This window comes from Chiloscyllium plagiosum, unplaced genomic scaffold (assembly GCF_037043375.1).
Source record: "Chiloscyllium plagiosum isolate Xiang-an unplaced genomic scaffold, Cpla_swu_hap1 HiC_scaffold_12, whole genome shotgun sequence".
NCBI lineage: Eukaryota > Metazoa > Chordata > Chondrichthyes > Orectolobiformes > Hemiscylliidae > Chiloscyllium > Chiloscyllium plagiosum.
This window is the reverse complement of record NW_028270150.1, coordinates 37047370-37065081: the sequence shown is the minus strand read 5'-3', so window position 1 is coordinate 37065081 and position 17712 is coordinate 37047370. Positions and strand designations below refer to the sequence as shown.

The 17712-nt window shown below is 40.6% G+C and overlaps 1 protein-coding gene across 50 annotated transcripts in view; it reads left to right on the top strand.

Moving 5' to 3' along the window:
- Positions 1-3435: 3435 nt before the first annotated feature.
- The window catches only part of abi3bpa (ABI family member 3 binding protein a), a 350635-nt gene continuing 336358 nt past the window's right edge, over positions 3436-17712 (top strand). For 25 of the 50 annotated variants that reach the window (XM_087992657.1, XM_087992682.1, XM_087992643.1 and 22 more), the window contains exon 1: positions 3783-4183. In XM_087992657.1, the coding sequence (XP_087848783.1) occupies positions 4105-4183 (79 nt within the window). In that variant the 5' untranslated portion in view covers positions 3783-4104. Of the gene's footprint in view, positions 3453-3781; positions 4184-17712 lie in introns of those variants that run through there. The other 25 variants (XM_087992642.1, XM_087992635.1, XM_087992644.1 and 22 more) reach the window with 7 other exon arrangements.

Below are 17712 nucleotides of genomic sequence, written 5' to 3'. Positions count from 1 at the left end.
TATGACCCCCCAACTCCTGTAATCAATACTCTGACCAATAAAGGAAAGCATACCAAACGCCTTCTTCACTATCCTATCTTCCTGCGACTCCACTTTCATGGAACTATGAACCTGCACTCCAAGGTCTCTTTGTTCAGCAACACTCTCTAGGACCTTATCATTAAGTGTATAAATCCTGCTAAGATTTGCTTTCCCAAAATGCAGCACCTCACATTTATCTGAATTAAACTCCATCTGCCACTTCTCAGCCCATTGGCCCATCTGGTCAAGATCCTGTTGTAATTTGAGGTAACCCTCTTCACTGTCCACTACACCTCCAATTTTGGTGTCATCTGCAAACTTACTAACTGTACCTCTTATGCTCACATCCAAATCAATTACACAAATTACAAAAAGTAGAGAAGCCTGATCCTTGTGGCACTCCACTGGTCACAGGCCTCCAGTCTGAAAAACAACCCTCCACCACCACCCTCTGTCTTCTAACTTTGAGACAGTTCTGTATCCAAATGGCTAGTTCTCCCTGTATTCCATGAGATCTAACCTTGCTAACCAGTCTTCTATGGGGAACCTTGTTGAACGCCTTACTGAATTCCATATAGATCACATCTACCACGATGACCTCATCAATCCTCTTTGTTACTTCTTCAAAAAACTCAATCAAGTTTGTGAGACATGATTTCCCACACACAAAGCCGTGTTGACTATCCCGAATCAGTCCTTGCATTTCCAAATACATGTACATCCTGTCCCTCAGCATTCCCTCCAACAACTTGCCCACCACTGACATCAGGCTCACTGGTCTATAGTTCCCTGGCTTGTCCTTACCACCCTTCTTAAACACTGGCACCATGTTTGCCAACCTCCAGTCTTCCGGCACCTCACCTGTGACTATCGATGATACAAATATCTCAGGAAGAGACCCAGCAATCACTTCTCTAGCTTCCCACAGAGTTCTCGGGTACACCTGATCATGTCCTGGGGACTTATACACTTTTCAGCATTCCAAGACATCCAGCACTTCTTACTCTGTAATATGGACATCTTTCAAGATGTCACCATCTATTTCCCCACATTCTATATCTTCCATGTCCTTTTCCATAGTAAGTACTGATGCAAAGTACTAGTTTAGTATTTCCCCCATTTTCTACGGCTCCACATAAAGGCCACCTTTGAGGGGCCCTATTCTCTCCCTAGTTACCCTTTTGTCCTTAATGTATTTGTAAAAACCCCTTTGGATTCTCCTTAATTCTATTTGCCAACGCTATCTCAATGTCCCCTTTTTGCCCTCCTGATTTCCCTCTCAAATATACTCCTACTGCCTTTATACTCTTCTAAGGGTTCACTCAATCTATCCTGTCTATACCTTACATATGCTTCCTTCTTTTTCTTAACCAAACCCTCAATTTCTTTAGTCATCCACCATTCCCTATACCTACCAGCCTTTCCTTCCACCCTGACAGGAATATACTTTCTCTGGATTCTCATTATCTCATTTCTGAAGGCTTCCCATTTTCCAGCCAACCCTTTACCTGCGAACATCTGCCCCAAATCAGCTTTTGAAAGTTCTTACTTAATACTGTCAAAATTGGCCGCTCTCCAATTTAGAACTTCAACTTTTAGGTCTGGTCTATCCTTTTCCATCACTATTTTAAATCTATTAGAATTATAATCGCTGGCCCCAAAGTGCACCTAGTCTAGTCGGTACATCCACATACTGAATCAGAAAAGTTTCTTGTAGACACTTAACAAATTCCTCTCCATCTAAACCTTTAACACTATGGCAGTACCTGTCGGTTTGGAAAGTTAAAATCCCTACCATAACCACCCTATTATTCTTACAGATAGCTGAGATCTCCTTACAAGTTTGTTTCTCAATTTCCCTCTGAATATTAGGGGGTCTATAATACAATCCCAATAAGGTGATCATCCCTTTCTTATTTCTCAGTTCCACCCAAATAACTTCCCTGGATGTATTTCTGGGAATATCCTCCCTCAGCACAGCTGTAATGCTATCCCTTATCAAAAATGCCACTCCTCCTCCTCTCTTGCCTCCCTTTCTATCCTTCCTGTAGTATTTGTATCCTGGAACATTAAGCTGTCCCACCAGCTCCCCACCCCCACACCCCTACCCCCCAACCTTACTAGTTTAAATCCTCCCGAGCAGCTCAAGCAAATCTCCGTCAGTATATTAGTCCCCTTCCAATTTAGGTGCAATCCCTCCTTCTTGTACAGGTCACTTCTACCCCAAAAGAGATTCCAATGATCCAAAAATGTGAATCCTTCTCCCATACACCAGCTCCTAAGCCATGCATTCATCTGCTCTATCGTCCTATTCCTGCCCTCACTAGCTTGTAGCACTGTGAGTAATCCAGATGTTACTACTCTCAAGGACCTCCTTTTTTAATTCCTGCCAAACTCTCTGTAATCTCCCTTCAGAATCCTATGTCATTGGTTCCAATGTGGGCAATGACCTCTTGCTTGAGTGTGGTTTTGATGGGATTTTAACATGGCAGCCAGCACACACTGATGGTGGCAGTGGTGGAGAATAAAAGGACAGAGTAGTGGAGTTTTGAGTGAGATAAAGTTTATGGAAGATAAACACTCACTAGGAGAGCACTACCATAGTTCACTCTCAGAGGTAGGAAAGGTGAGGACGAGGGCTTCAGCAGGTTTTTGAACCCTTCAATTTTGGATGGATTTGAAAAGAAGAAATATTTCTATATGTTTAGCATGTCAACATTTGCATTCCCATGTACGTTTGCAAACGTAACAGCCGGTACAAATCACAATGAAAAAAAAGTTACCCCATACTCTAATTATTTTTATGTGGCATTGAATGAAGTAGGAAAGGCATTGGAAGATACATTTTTTTTTTAAATGGTGCCTTGCAATATTTAACATTAAAGTGAATGTTCGAACAGGACCTTGATTTAAAATCTGATTTGGAACATGTTGAAAAGCATACCTCCAGTACTGTCCTGAAATACCAACCTGGTAAATGCTCCTAGATCCTGATGTGGTGCTTGAAGACAGAACCAACACAGTTTTGATTTCAGGAGGTGTATTTTCCCAAAATATACTAATGTACACAAAATGTTCATTGTAACTACATGAATAATATACGCTGAAAGTGTGTTCCTTATTGGCAATGTTACAATAAGTAATATTTGAATGCCAGAAATGCAATAAATTACACAGGTAGAACACTATCAGAAGTAATGCACATGCAGGATCTGCATTATTTGGGACAGCCTGTTTCGTTGAAAGTACGTTCGTGATATTCACAAATGAATGGTCTGCTTCCAACTGCAACTTTGGATGAAGAGGCGTCCCTGATATCATCAACAGCTATTTCTCACAATTCAACAGATGCGCGTCTGATAGAAGCAGAATGAACGAAATTTCGGAAAGAATCATAGTCTGATCATTATCTGATTCTAATTTGTAACAAGGTGAGTTTTCTTTCAAATGCATACAGTTAAACACGTCTTTAACACTTGGATTAAACTGCCCTGCTACAGAAGAGTGGAGATGATTCACAGGTTAATAACGGCAGCCAAGCAGTTAAACATTAAGGCTTCGGCTCAATCTGAAGTGTTGTGTATGTGCATGCACATTGTGTATACTATCTTTCAGAATATTACAAGAGGGCAACGAGTGCACATGCAGTATTTGTGGACATATATGGACAATCTCCATTAAACAATTCAGAAATAAGTTTGCTTTTCACTAAATAAAAATCAAACTCATTAAAATGTGAATGTGAGAAAAGCTGTTTGTAAAATGTGAACCGCCAAGAGGAGTCCCATTTCGACTCAGTTCAAGTCTTCGATTTCAGAGCAATACGGTCACTACAAAACGAATTATTTTTCTCTCAGTTAGCAGGAGTTATCAAAACGTATTACAGCATGGGTTGGACAACTCGAAGTTGACTTTTACGGCTTTGGAAAGATTGCCAGTTTCTCCCCCAGCTTTGTATGTGACGGCTGACGACGCGAGCTCTCCTCCCACTACAGCTGATGGTGTCTTACTTTTAAGTTTCAGGCTTCATTACTGATCCACATCTCTAAAAGAAAGCCTCACTTCTCCCGGCTCCTTCGCGACATGTCTGTCAAATTTCTTTTCGTTATATTCGGTGGGATTGTTCTAACTTTGGTGGATAATGCAAGAACATTACCAAGAGGTAAGTAGTATGTCAATTCCAGAATAATGGTGTAAATTTGAATTACAAAAAAGGCATCCTTTTTAAAAGCAATTGCAAACATTCAATTTTCTTTTGTTTTAATTTTGCCCCCTCAATTTTCTCTGGCCTTCTGCAACCCGGTGAGGTTCAATTCCGTTATGCATTTGGTGAATGTTGATACAAAATGTGAGCGAATGCTTTGGCTGCCAGAAACTTCATTGCTGACCCACTCTGTCTTAATTGGACTTTCCGACCCTCTCCCCACCCGAACATGTACACATGTACAAACTCTGCCATTGGAGATAAGTGGAATGAAAACATTGACAACCAAGGGCAAGTGGGACCAATTGTAGCTCCCCTACTGCAGCCACGGTGGAGGTCAACTAAACACAGACTGTCATCCCAAGCTGGGATATAGCCAATCAGTGCTGGTTCACTTGTTGATCAATTGGGGGAGCTATATTGTATAGATTTTTTTAAAAATCTGAACAAAATGCCTCAACATTCTGTTCTTAAAGGACTATTTGATCATGTAGTATTATCTCAAGTTTATTTTAAAATGTGTAGCACGCAGACTGAAGTCAATAGCATAGTTTGCAAGTCAGCCCAGGGCAATTTCAGGTAAGGCTTTGACCTAGTTTTTACCTTTTTACCTTTACCAATAGTATTCCACTTCAAGTTGTCCCGGAGCAGGTTTGATTCCAGCCTTGGGTGACTGTCTGTGTGGGGGTTTGCATATTCTCCCGGTGTTCTGGCTTCCTCCCCAGTCCAAAGACGTGGAGTTCAGTGGACTGGCCGTGCTAAATTGTTGGTAGTTTGCAGAGATGTGCAGGCTAGATAGGTTAACCATGCTAAATGTCTGGTTACAGGGATAGAGTGAGAGTCTGAGTTTGGGTGGGATGCTGTAAGGAGGCTTGTGCAGACTTTTTCTGGCCTCTTTCTGCACTGTAGGATGCTATGATTCTATGATCTCTTAAATGCCTTGCTCACTGCACTCCAACTGCTTGACATAGTACTGTTTTACGGAAATTCAGAATACTTGGATTCTGAAAATTATGAGAATTAGCATTTAAATTGAATAAATGGTTCAACCATTTGAATATTGGACTGTTATGAAACTGAACTAAAGCCAAATTATTAAAGCTTACATTATCTTAATCAAGTATCAAATAGAGTTATGTCTTAACTTTGGAAGGTAGGTCTTATGGAAGTGAAGCACAATAATGACGTGGAACGCACACTTCAACTGATATTGATTGTCACCATTGACACTCCTAGTCCAGGGATAATAAGATGTAAAATGGGATTCAATAACTTACATCAGATCCAACCTTTCAATCTTTGAATGATCTTGACAATTTAGTGTCAACTAATGTCAATTCATGGACAATATTATGTTGTGGACAAACACCATTAGTTTAAGATTGCCAACATTAGGTTAGATTCATGGCATCCTGCAACCAACAGAGGTATAACATTTTTATCCCATTCAATTTGGGCTGCGTTCAGATAAGAAAACAACTTGCTAAGTCATTCTGTATCCAGTCTTCAAGGATTTGCGAATATACAGACCACTAATTTCAATCATAAATTCTGGTCTGTTTAAACTTCATTTTATCTGCATGTTTTGGTCATTGACATCTTTCCTTGTAAAATGATGGACATGCAGCAAATCAAATCTGCTGGAAGCAGGGTAGCTTCATACAGCGCACTTTCACTGATGGCAGATGGTTGATCAGACTAATCTGTTTGGTTTGGTTGCAATGGCTTGCATATAGTTGCACTTAAATGATATTTGTTTTGTGGTCCCCTGTTGTCACGCCTATTCTTGACATCATAGTTTAGCAGCACTTTTGTGATATTGGTAACAGCTAGAAGTAACAAAGATGCATTTTAATTGTAATGATTGCTCCTGCTTCTATCTTAATAGCTAAACTAAAAATTGCTGTTTAGGCCTCCCAGCACTACTAGTGCTGTGGCTACGCATCCAGATTTAACATTAATGTCCTGTTGCAGCTAATGCGGCTAGAAGATGCATCATACACCGTGCCAATTCACACCTTTGCAATCCTAATTAATAACCTTTGTGTTCTAATCATAGCTTTATCTACTCAACAAAGTTTTAAATCTAGCATTGGTAGTGTTTCTATTAGATCAATGAAGATATTAGCTTAGAGTCTTTCCTTTGTGTACAGTCTGAATTCTGTAGGAAACCATCACATGATTCAGATGGTCCTTCATCAGAATTGAATGTCTGGATATCTTGTAGCTTGACAAAAGGGGAATACCGAAAGATTTAATCATTTTCTTTGCTTTACAGTAGCTTCCTGATTTGCTGAGCATTTCTAACATTACCAGTTCTTTTTCTGGAATCCAAGACCTACAATGATTCCTTTTTTTGATAAGTTCATCAAGTATGTAACTCCAGTGGGAACCATGCTCTAAAAGAGCACTGGTTGGACAATTGGTGCTACATTTCTGTGGCACTGCGTGGAAGCTATGCTCTCTTAGAATGTTCTTTCCTGTTGCGAGGTCAGAATTAATTGATTTACCCTGATGCAGTGTGCTCAAGAGAAGTTGCTGACTAGCCGCAAGGTGTGGCTATGCTGACACTGTTTTAGCCTTATGCAGTAGTCTTTTATGAAACAATTTAAGTTCATTCACTTCAGAACCAACAGAAAAAACAGTAAATGTATTTTACAAATGCATATGTACTTAACAAACATTCCATTAATATTCAACATTCAAGGAAATAAAGTATTCAATGATCAAACACTATGCACAGACTCTTCTCTTTGTTTTACCATTTTACTTTTGAAAAGTTAAAAAAACATTTGTACGAGTATGAGGATCAAGTGCACATGCACAATAAAAAGTGTTTATTATTCATTAATCAATTGGCCAGATTTGGATGGTGTAGCATGGGTACAATAGTAGTCCAGAGAGAGGGCTCTTGTGATCCGGTTGTGGTGTCCCTGCCCCTGTTAGAAGCCTGGGTTTGAGTCCCATCTTCTTCAAAGGTGTAATAACATCTCTTAACAGATTGATTAGGACAATGTCTTTGTATGTCCAGCGACTGAGGTTCTTGTGGAATAGTTGTAGTGTCCTACCTCTTGGTCCAAAGATCTGGGTTCAAGCCTTACCTGTCGTAGCTACTTGTTAAAATATGCCTGAACAGGTTGATTAAAAATATCTAGAAATCCAGAGAGATGATAGCTGAAGTGTTTAAGCACAATGTTTGAAATAAATCTGAATTTTTTAGCATTGATTGCAATGACCTTGAAACTACCAGAATATTGTAAAAATCCTTCTGATTTATTAATGTCTTTTAGAGAATAAAATTTGCTCTTCTTACTTGGTCTGAACTATATTTGATCCCAGACCCACAGAAAAGTGGTTAACTCTTGATTGCCCTTTGAAGTGCCTTAGCAAAATCACTTACTTGCATTCAAAAAGGCAGTTCACTGTCATTGTTTCAAGGGACGGTAGATCGTGGCCTTGCGCGTGACTACACTATCCTATGGAAACTCGAATAAATACATGTTGCCAGTGGAGAGCACATTTGACCACATTGCCCTTTAGCTTCTTTTATTACTTCCCAAAACACCATTAAGAATGCACAATTTAAGATTATGTTGTTTGTAGCGGAAAACTTTTCACTTCTTCCATGCATTAGGATGGAAGTAATTACTATGTACCCAGCAATAATGATAATTTATTAAAATATCATCATGGCAAATGGAAATCACAATGTAAACCTTCCCTATATCCCTGTTCACCTTGTCAGGTCCATGCCCCCTACCAACCCACCCTCCCCAGCCCTCCTGACACCTTCCCCTGCCACTGCAAGAATGGCAAAACCTGCGCCCACACCTCCCCCCTCACCTCCGTCCAAGGCTCCAAAGGATCCTTCTACATCTGACAAAGATTTGCCTGCATTTCCACTGTATACATTGCTCCCAATGTGGTCTCCTCTATAATGGGGAGACAGGACACCAACTTGCTGATCGTTTCAGAAAACATCTCTGGGACATGTGTACCAACCAACCCCACTGCCTCATGGCTGAACACTTTAACTCCCCCTTCCACTCTACCAAACACATGCAGATCCTAGGCCTCCTCCACTGCCAAACCCTAACCACCCGACGCCTGGAAACCGCCTCATGTTTCACCTTGGGCCCCTCCAACCAGACCGGGTCAATATGGATTTCACCAGTTTCCTCATTTCCCCTCCCACCACCTTATCCTAGATCCAACCTTCCAACTTAGCACTCCCCTCTTGACCTGTCCTACCTGTCCATCTTCCTTCCCACCTATCTGCTCCACCCTCCTCTCAGACCTATAACCTTCACCCCCACCTTCCTCTACCTGGGGCATTCCCAGCTACCTTCCCCCCCCAGCCCCGACCATTCCCAGCCTCCTTGGCCCACAAGCCTCATTCCTGATGAAGAGGTTATGCTCAATACATCGATTTTCCTGCTGCTAGGATGCTGCCTGACCGGCTGTGCTTTTCCAGCACCACACTCTTCAACTCTGATCTCCTATATCTGCAGTTATCACTTTTTCCGGGGAGATTATTTCACATTACTTGAAAAAAAAAACATGCAAATGGACAGGCCAAGGAAGAGTTAATTTTGAATGAAAATGTGCAATGCTGCAGAATTATCTGTCTCTGAAGTTCTGCCAGGATTCATGTAGAAATATTGATGATGATTCCCAAGAATTCTGTTTAGGGTCTTTTCAGCATGGGCAGGAACACTATAGTGTTCTATTGTTAAGAAAACCTCTCTATTTAGAGATGGTGCATATTTTCTACAATATTCCACACTATAACATTCCACATTCTAAAATCACTCATGTCCCCCTGACATGAAATGTTTGATGCCTCATCTGAAAGATGGCACTTTTGACTGTGCATCACATTATTCTATGTTATATCAAAACACATACACTGAGGATAATGAAAGTTGGATGCTGCTGATATTCATCTACTTATTTAATGTTTATTTTGTTTCTCGCAATGTCAATATTGATGCGAGGGTAAACACTTGTATTTATATAGCAATTTTTACAATCTCAAAACCTCCAAGCACTTTCATGACCAACTAAATGGAGTCACTATTGTAATGTAGGAAAGATGGCAGCCAATTTTTAAACAAAAAAGCTCAGAAATAGAAATAAGATATTAATCAATTTTGAGTGGTGTTGGTTGAAGGATAAGCATTGGCCAAATCACTGGGGAGAATCCTCTTCTTTGTAGAATAATGCAAGGGATATTTCATGATCATCTGAGGACAGAGGGGGCCTCAGAGCCTTTGTTTAACATTTTATCTGAAAGATGTCAGCTCTAGCAAGCATTTGCTGCCTCAATATTACCCTGCAGTGATACATTGCTATTTACTGTGATCTGTTTCAAATGGTCTTCCCCTTTACTTCCACCTAATTATGCTGATTTAAAGTTGGCTGTAGGGATTAGACTTAAATCAAACAATTGATGCAAGCAATCAGATTCAGACATGAGATAAACTGGTCTTGTTTAAATGAAAGCTATTTAACTCAGCTACAGGGAGAGGCTGAATAGACTAGGGCTATTTTCCCTGGACTGAAGGAGGCTGAGGGGTAACCTTACAGTGGTTTATAAAATCATGAGGGGCATAGATAGGGTAAATAGACAAGGTATTTTCCCTGGGGTGGGGGAGTCCAGAACTAGATAGCATAGGTTTAGGGTGAGAGGGGACTTTTCACACCGAGGATGACGTGTGTATGGAATGCGCTGCCAGATGAAGAGGTGGAGGCTGGTTTAATGCTAACATTTAAAAGGCATCTGGATGGGTATATGAATAAGAAGTGTTTAGGGGGATATGGGCTAAGTGCTGGAAAATGGAACTAGATTAGTTTGGGATGAGTTGGACCAGAGGATCTGTTTCCGTGTAGTATATCTCCATGACTCTATGATTCTCGGACTGTCTTTGAACAGAGGTGAGAATATTCAGCATTAACTGTTAGATTCAATTCATATTAATTCAACCAATTTAAACTGACAGCCCTTGTAGAAGCAACAATTATTAGTTCACCTTTCCATTTTCTAAGCTGAGTATAATATTCAACATGTCGATCCCCATCAAATTGATTTGATTCTTTGCTTAAGCCAGGCAGAACATATGTTGAAGGATATTAAATGTGACATCTGCATGTGTCCGACAATACAATAGCTAGAAATGTTTAAACTAGCTTCATTTAATTCCACTGTCATTACAGAGTCATAGAGTCATACAAAGCCAACAGAGGTGTGTGGCTATCAAAATAAACTAACTTACATGATGTAGACAATGCAATTGACATCTGAAATTATCATTGTAAGTTTGTAACACAAATGGAACTCTTTTAAACCCCTCTTCACTCTCTTTGTCTCTCTTGCTCTCTCCCCTTCCATTTTTGTATTAACTATAGAAAATTGAGCCAGGGAAAGCAAATTATTTTCAAGCCAACTCGCTCTCTCGCTTGGCTTAGAATCATAGAGGAAGAATGCAAGCCAACAGACAAGTTCTGGCATTTACTGACTTTCCTCAATTCACATTAGCAGTACATTTTGGAAATACAGCACTCTATTATTTAAGATACTTTACTCTATGTACTATAAGACAGAGCAAAATTTAGAGACTATTGCATTGTCTGCATTGTTAAGGAAAAAAATGATCTTTGGGTGAGTTATTCCATGGATGTACGTTTAGCCTTTAAAATTTTGTTAATGTTTAATGTATATGGAAGTGATTATAACTTGCAGTGCAGTTATTATCAAAGCTGTATTTGAAGTTTTCAGTTATATTAAATTACATTTACAATTTGTCTTGGCTTGAATTATGGCCAAAATAAAGTTCTGAATAATTTAGACTCCTGGTTCCTGGGACCAGGATTAATGCACTGGTGGTGACTTACAGCAGGCAAAAGTTACGCATAATGTAACAGGGCCATGAGCCGGCAGAAGATTAGTTTTTATAGAAGTACTTTTCATGTCAGCAGACAAATAAAGTGTATGCTGTCATGAGGAGGAATAAATTAACTTGAGATTCTTTACCTTGATTCACATATACAGCCATATTCATATCCCCATGCCATCCATGACACCCATGTTGCCTCCACTGCCACTCACCCCATCTCCAGACTTCACATTGGAAATGATTGTTACAGGAGATAAATTTCTGACAATCTAATAGGGCTGTCATTCAAATACACTTCATACTGAAAATCTCTCATTCATAAATGGCATTAAAAAATACTAAAGTTCTTCAAGTACTCAGTCTGTTATAAGAATAAATATACACTTTTCTCATATAACACTTAATATTTAAAATACAAAAAAAAGTAACTTCTTAAACTCAATCATAGTGAGAACTCAGCCCCAAGCTAAGTAGTTTATTAGAATTTGAAACTCAGTTGAACATTCATAATGGCTCAGCTTTAACATCAATCCCTGTAAAATCTAAACAATAGGAAATGTTGAAACTGATAAATCAGATGTTCTTGCTTTCCTAAATAAACCAGATGTCATTGTCAATCAAAGTAATTCAGGAGCAGGTGGCTGGTCTTGCTACCTGAGAACTGTTGAAGGTTTGTTTTTCAATATACAAGTACTTTGCACATGTAAATCACTTCAGCTTATTACGGCAAGAGAGGAGGGGGAGTGGCATTTTTGATAAGGGATAGCATTACAGCTGTACTGAGGGAGGATATTCCCAGAAATACATCCAGGGAAGTTATTTGGATGGAACTGAGAAATAAGAAAGGGATGATCACCTTATTGGGATTGTATTATAGACCCATAATACTCAGAGGGAAATTGAGAAACAAACTTGTAAGGAGATCTCAGCTACCTGTAAGAATAGTAGGGTGGTTATGGTAGGGGATTTTAACTTTCCAAACATAGACAGGGACTGCCATAGTGTTAAAGGTTTAGATGTAGAGGAATTTGTTAAGTGCGTACAAGACAATTTTCTGACCCAGTATATGGATGTACCTACTAGAGAAGGTGCAAAACTTGACATCCTCTTGGGAAATAAGGCAGGGCAGGTGACTGAGGTGTCAGTGGGGGAGCACTTTGGGGCCAGCGACCATAATTCTATTAGTTTTAAAATAGTGATGGAAAAAGTTAGACCAGATCTAAAAGTTGAAGTTCTAAATTGGAGAAAGGCTAATTTTGACGGTATTAGGCAAGAACTTTTGAAAGCTGATTGGGGGCAGATGTTCGCAGGTAAAGGATGGCTGGAAAATGGGAAGCCTTCAGAAATGAGATAACGAGAATCCAGAGAAAGTATATTCCTGTCAAGGTGAAAGGAAAGGTTGGTAGGTATAGGGAATGCTGGATGACTAAAGAAATTGAGGGTTTGGTTAAGAAAAAGAAGGAAGCATATGTAAGGTATAGACAGGATAGATCGAGTGAATCCTTAGAAGATTATAAAGGAAGTAGGAATACACTTAAGAGGGAAATCAGGAGGGCAAAAAGGGGACATGAGATAGCGTTGGCAAATAGAATTAAGGAGAATACAAAGGGTTTTTACAAATATATTAAGGACAAAAGGGTAACTAGGGAGAGAATAGGGGCCCTCAAAGATCAGCAAGGCGGCCTTTGTGTGGAGCCACAGAAAATGGTGGAGATACTAAATGAATATTTTGCATCAGTATTTATTGTGGAAAAGGATATGGAAGATATAGATGTAGGGAAATAGATGGTGACATCTTGCAGAATGTCCATATTACAGAGGAGGAAGTGCTGGATGTCTTGAAACGGGTAAAGGTAGATAAATCCCCAGGACCTGATCAGGTGTACCCGAGAACTCTGTGGGAAGCTAGAGAAGTGATTGCTGGGCCTCTTGCTGAGATATTTGTATCATCGATAGTCACAGGTGAGGTGCCAGAAGACTGGAGATTGGCAAACATGGTGCCACTGTTTAAGAAGGGTGGTAAAGACAAGCCAGGGAACTACAGACCGGTGAGCCTGATCTCGGTGTTGGTCAAGTTGTTGGAGGGAATCCTGAGAGACAGGATGTACGTGTATTTGGAAAGGCAAGGACTAATTTGGGATAGTCAACATGGTTTTGTGCGTGGAAAATCATGTCTCACAAACTTGATTGAGTTTTTTGAAGAAGTAACAAAGAGGATTGATGAGGGCAGAGCAGTAGATGTGATCTATATGGACTTCAGTAAGGCGTTCGACAAGTTTCCCCATGGGAGACTGATTAGCAAGGTTAGATCTCATGGAATACAGGGATACAAAACTGGCTCAAAAGTAGAAGACAGAGGGTAGTGGTGGAGCGTTGTTTTTCAGACTGCAGGCCTGTGACCAGTGGAGTGCCACAAGGATCGGTGCTGGGTCCTCTACTTTTTGTCATTTACATAAATGATTTGGATGCGAGCATAAGAGGTACAGTTAGTAAGCTTGCAGATGACACCAAAATTGGAGGTGTAGTGGACAGCGAAGAGGGTTATCTCAGATTACAACAGGATCTTGATCAGATGGGCCAATGGGCTGAGAAGTAGCAGATGGAGCTTAATTCAGATAAATGCGAGGTGCTGCATTTTGGGAAAGCACATCTTAGCAGGACTTATACACTTAATGGTAAGGTCCCAGGGAGTGTTGCTGAACAAAGAGACCTTGGAGTGCAGGTTCATAGCTCCTTGAAAGTGGAGTCGCAGGTAGATAGGGTAGTGAAGAAGGCATTTGGTATGCTTTCCTTTATTGGTCAGAGTATTGAGTACAGGAGTTGAGCGGGCATGTTGCGTCTGTACAGGACATTGGTTTGGCCGCTGTTGGAATATTGCGTGAAATTCTGGTCTCCTTCCCAATGGAAAGATGTTGTGAAACTTGAAAGAGTTCAGAAAAGATTTACAAGGATGTTGCCAGGGTTGGAGGATTTGAGCTATAGGGAGAGGCTGAACAGGCTGGGGCTGTTTTCCCTGGAGCATCGGAGGCTGGGGGGTGACCTTATAGAGGCTTACAAAATTATGAGGGGCATGGATAAGGTAAATAGGCAAAGTCTTTTCCCTGGGGTCGGGGAGTCCAGAACTAGAAGGCATAGATTTAAGGTGAGGGGGAAAGATATAAAAGAGACCTAAGGGGCAACTTTTTCATGCAGAGGGTGGTACGTGTATGGAATGAGCTACCAGAGGAAGTGGTGGAGGCTGGTACAATTTGCAACATTTAAGCGGCATTTGGATGGGTATATGAATAGGAAGGGTTTGGAGGGATATGGGCCGGGTGTTGGCAGGTGGGACTAGATTGGATTGAGATGTCTGGTCGGCATGGACGGGTTGGACCGAAGGGTCTGTTTCCATGCGTACATCTCTATGACTCTATGACTTGAGATCAGAGGCAGTGTTTTCTCCAGTTGCAATGTATAAGAACACTTTATTCAATGTTCCTATTTCCCAATGGGAAAATTACTCAATTACCTGCACACTTAAACAGTGCTGGTCAATGTAATTGCCAACATACCTTTTCATGACAGAACACTATCATGAATCATTGCACTCAAAAAATATCATTACAATACAGCATCTACATTTTAAATTGTCAAACCACCTAACTCCAATGCGTCAGAAGTTTCCTGACACCTTAGAAGCACTCTGCAGTGGTCATAAGGTGGATTTCTTTGATGCTTCCAAAACCTACATCAGCACATGAAAATAGTGGGGTGTACGAAACCCAAATTTCTTATATGACTTAGAATAGGGAGGCCAACTTCTGAAAAGCTGCATTTGGGTGACAACCTCCCCAACTTATGAAAAGACCAAATGGAAATTGTATTTTGTTGTGAGAAAATACATTTTTGCCATGTAAAGCTTGAAGATTTCAATGTTCCTTAGACCATTCTTACTTCCATTGCAAGATGAAAATATAGCCTAAACATTATGTTTAGTTGTTGAAGTTGATCTTTATTATATCAGCAATCATGATTACATTCGAATTTCTACACTTGGGTGCAACTCAGGCACAGTTGTGATAGACAATGATAGACAATGCATTCATGCCAATTTAAGACACAGTTTGTTTGATCATTGCAACTTGTATAGAAAGTAATAGGTTTTGTTTCAGCTCATTAATTATTTCTATCATGGCTGCATAATGTTAGGATTATCTGACATGAAAATATACAGGAGTTACAATGTGCTAGTGAATGTTTTAATGCAGATTTGTATTTCAGTGTAGTGGTTGATCTCCAAGTCATGAGCATTGACCGTTCCAGACATTAACTATGTTGAATTATCACCTGGCACACTCCTACATATTTTGTAAAGCAAAAGTAATCTCAGACTGAATTCAATGAATAATAATTTCCGTTTCCCCACTATCCAGAAACATGTCAATCACTTGTGACTAATAGCTCCCTGCAATCATAAAATTGATTCATATTGGGAATTAAAAATATTGAAAAAGTGAACAACCTAAATCTGATTTATGATCTTTTCATGTTTTAGATTAGATTTCCTACAGTATGGAAACAGGCTCTTTGGTCCAACAAGTCCACATCGACCCTCTAAAGAGTAACCCACCCAGGCCCATTCCCCTATCCTGTATTTACCCTTGACTAATGCACCTAACAGGGAGACAGTGAGTTCTGCAGATGCTGGAGATCAGAGTTGAGAGTGTGTTGCTGGAAAAGCACAGCAGGTCAGGCAGCATCGGAGGAGCAGGAAAGTTGATGTTTTGGGCCAGAGACTTTCATTAGGCTCTGGCCTGAAATATCAATTTTCCTGCTCCTCAGATGCTGCCCCACCTGATGTGCTTTTCCATCAACACACTCTCAACAACTAATGCACCTAATACTATGGGCAATTTAACATGACCAATTCACCTAACCTGCACATCTTTGGTCTGTGGGAGGAAGCCCCCGCAGACACCAGGAGGAAGACACCAGGAGAATGTGCAAACTCCCAACAGGCAGTCGCCTAGGCTGGAATCAAACCTGGGTCACCGGTGCTGTGAGGCAGTAGTGCTAACCACTGAGCCACTGTGTCCCAAGCTGTTCAAAGCCAAAACTGTTAATATTGAATATTTGTTATTAAAGTGTTGCTTCGCTTTTCTATATGTCTAATCTTTCTCTTTATACATGTGAGAAATGAAGTTCAGCTACATGTCAATTGGTCTTAGCCTTAGAAACATTGCTTCATTTTTGATATTGGAATTATGAAGACAACAGAGACAATAATAAAACTGATTTCTTAGCTATAAGCATTCTTTAGTCTCATGAACAAGGTATCAAAAACATCTCCCATGGATAACATTTGTTTTCTTACTTTCTTGTGGGAAGATAAGGTTCCCCATGGTAGGCTACTGCAGAAAATACGGAGATATGGCATTGAGGGTGAGTTGGAGGTTTGGATTAGGAATTGGCTGGATGGAAGAAGACAGAGGGTAGTAGTTGATGGCAAAGTTTCTTCATGGAGTGCCGTCACTAGCGGTGTTCCGCAAGGATCTGTTTTGGGACCATTGCTGTTTGTCATTTTTATAAATGACCTGGAAGAGGGGTTAGAAGGTTGGGTGAGCAAGTTTGCGGATGACACGAAAGTCGGAGGAGTTGTTGACAGTGAGGAAGCATGTGGCAGGTTACAGCAGGATATAGAGAAGCTGCAGAGCTGGGCAGAAAGGTGGCAGATGGAATTCAATGTAGCTAAGTGCGAGGTGATTCACTTTGGGAAGAATAACAAAAAGATGGGGTACTGGGCTAATGGTCGGATACTTGGTAGTGTGGATGAGCAGAGGGATCTTGGTGTCTATGTACACAGATCTCTGAAAGTTGCCACCCAGGTAAATAGTGCGGTGAGGAAGGCATATGGCGTACTGGCTTTTATTGGTAGAGGAATTGAGTTCCGGAGTCCTGAGGTCATGATGCAGTTGTATAAGACTCTGGTACGGCCGCATCTGGAATATTGTGTGCAGTTTTGGTCGCCATACTATAGGAAGGATGTGGAGGCATTGGAACGGGTGCAGAGGAGGTTTACCAGGATGTTGCCTGGTATGAAAGGAAAATCGTATGAGGAAAGACTGAGGCACTTGGGGCTGTTTTCACTAGAGAAAAGAAGGTTTAGGGGTGACTTGATTGAGGTGTACAAGATGATTAGGGGGTTAGATAGGGTCGACAGTATGAACCTTTTCCCGCGTATTGAGTCGGGTATTACAAGGGGGCATAGCTTTAAATTAAGGGGGGGTAGATATAGGACTGATGTTAGGGGTAGGTTCTTCACTCAGCGAGTCGTTAGTTCATGGAATGCCCTGCCAGTAACAGTGGTGGACTCTCCCTCTTTATGGGCATTTAAGAGGGCATTGGATAGGTATATGGAGGATAGTGGGTTAGTGTAGTTTAGGTGGGCTTGGATCGGCGCAACATCGAGGGCCCAAGGGCCTGTACTGCGCTGTATTCTTCTATGTTCTATGTTCTATGTTCTATAAGATCACCAAAATAAAAATTAGCCTTTGATTCTGGCAAACTTCAGTTTGGCACTATGTCAGAAAGCTTTACTCGTTTACAGGCTCT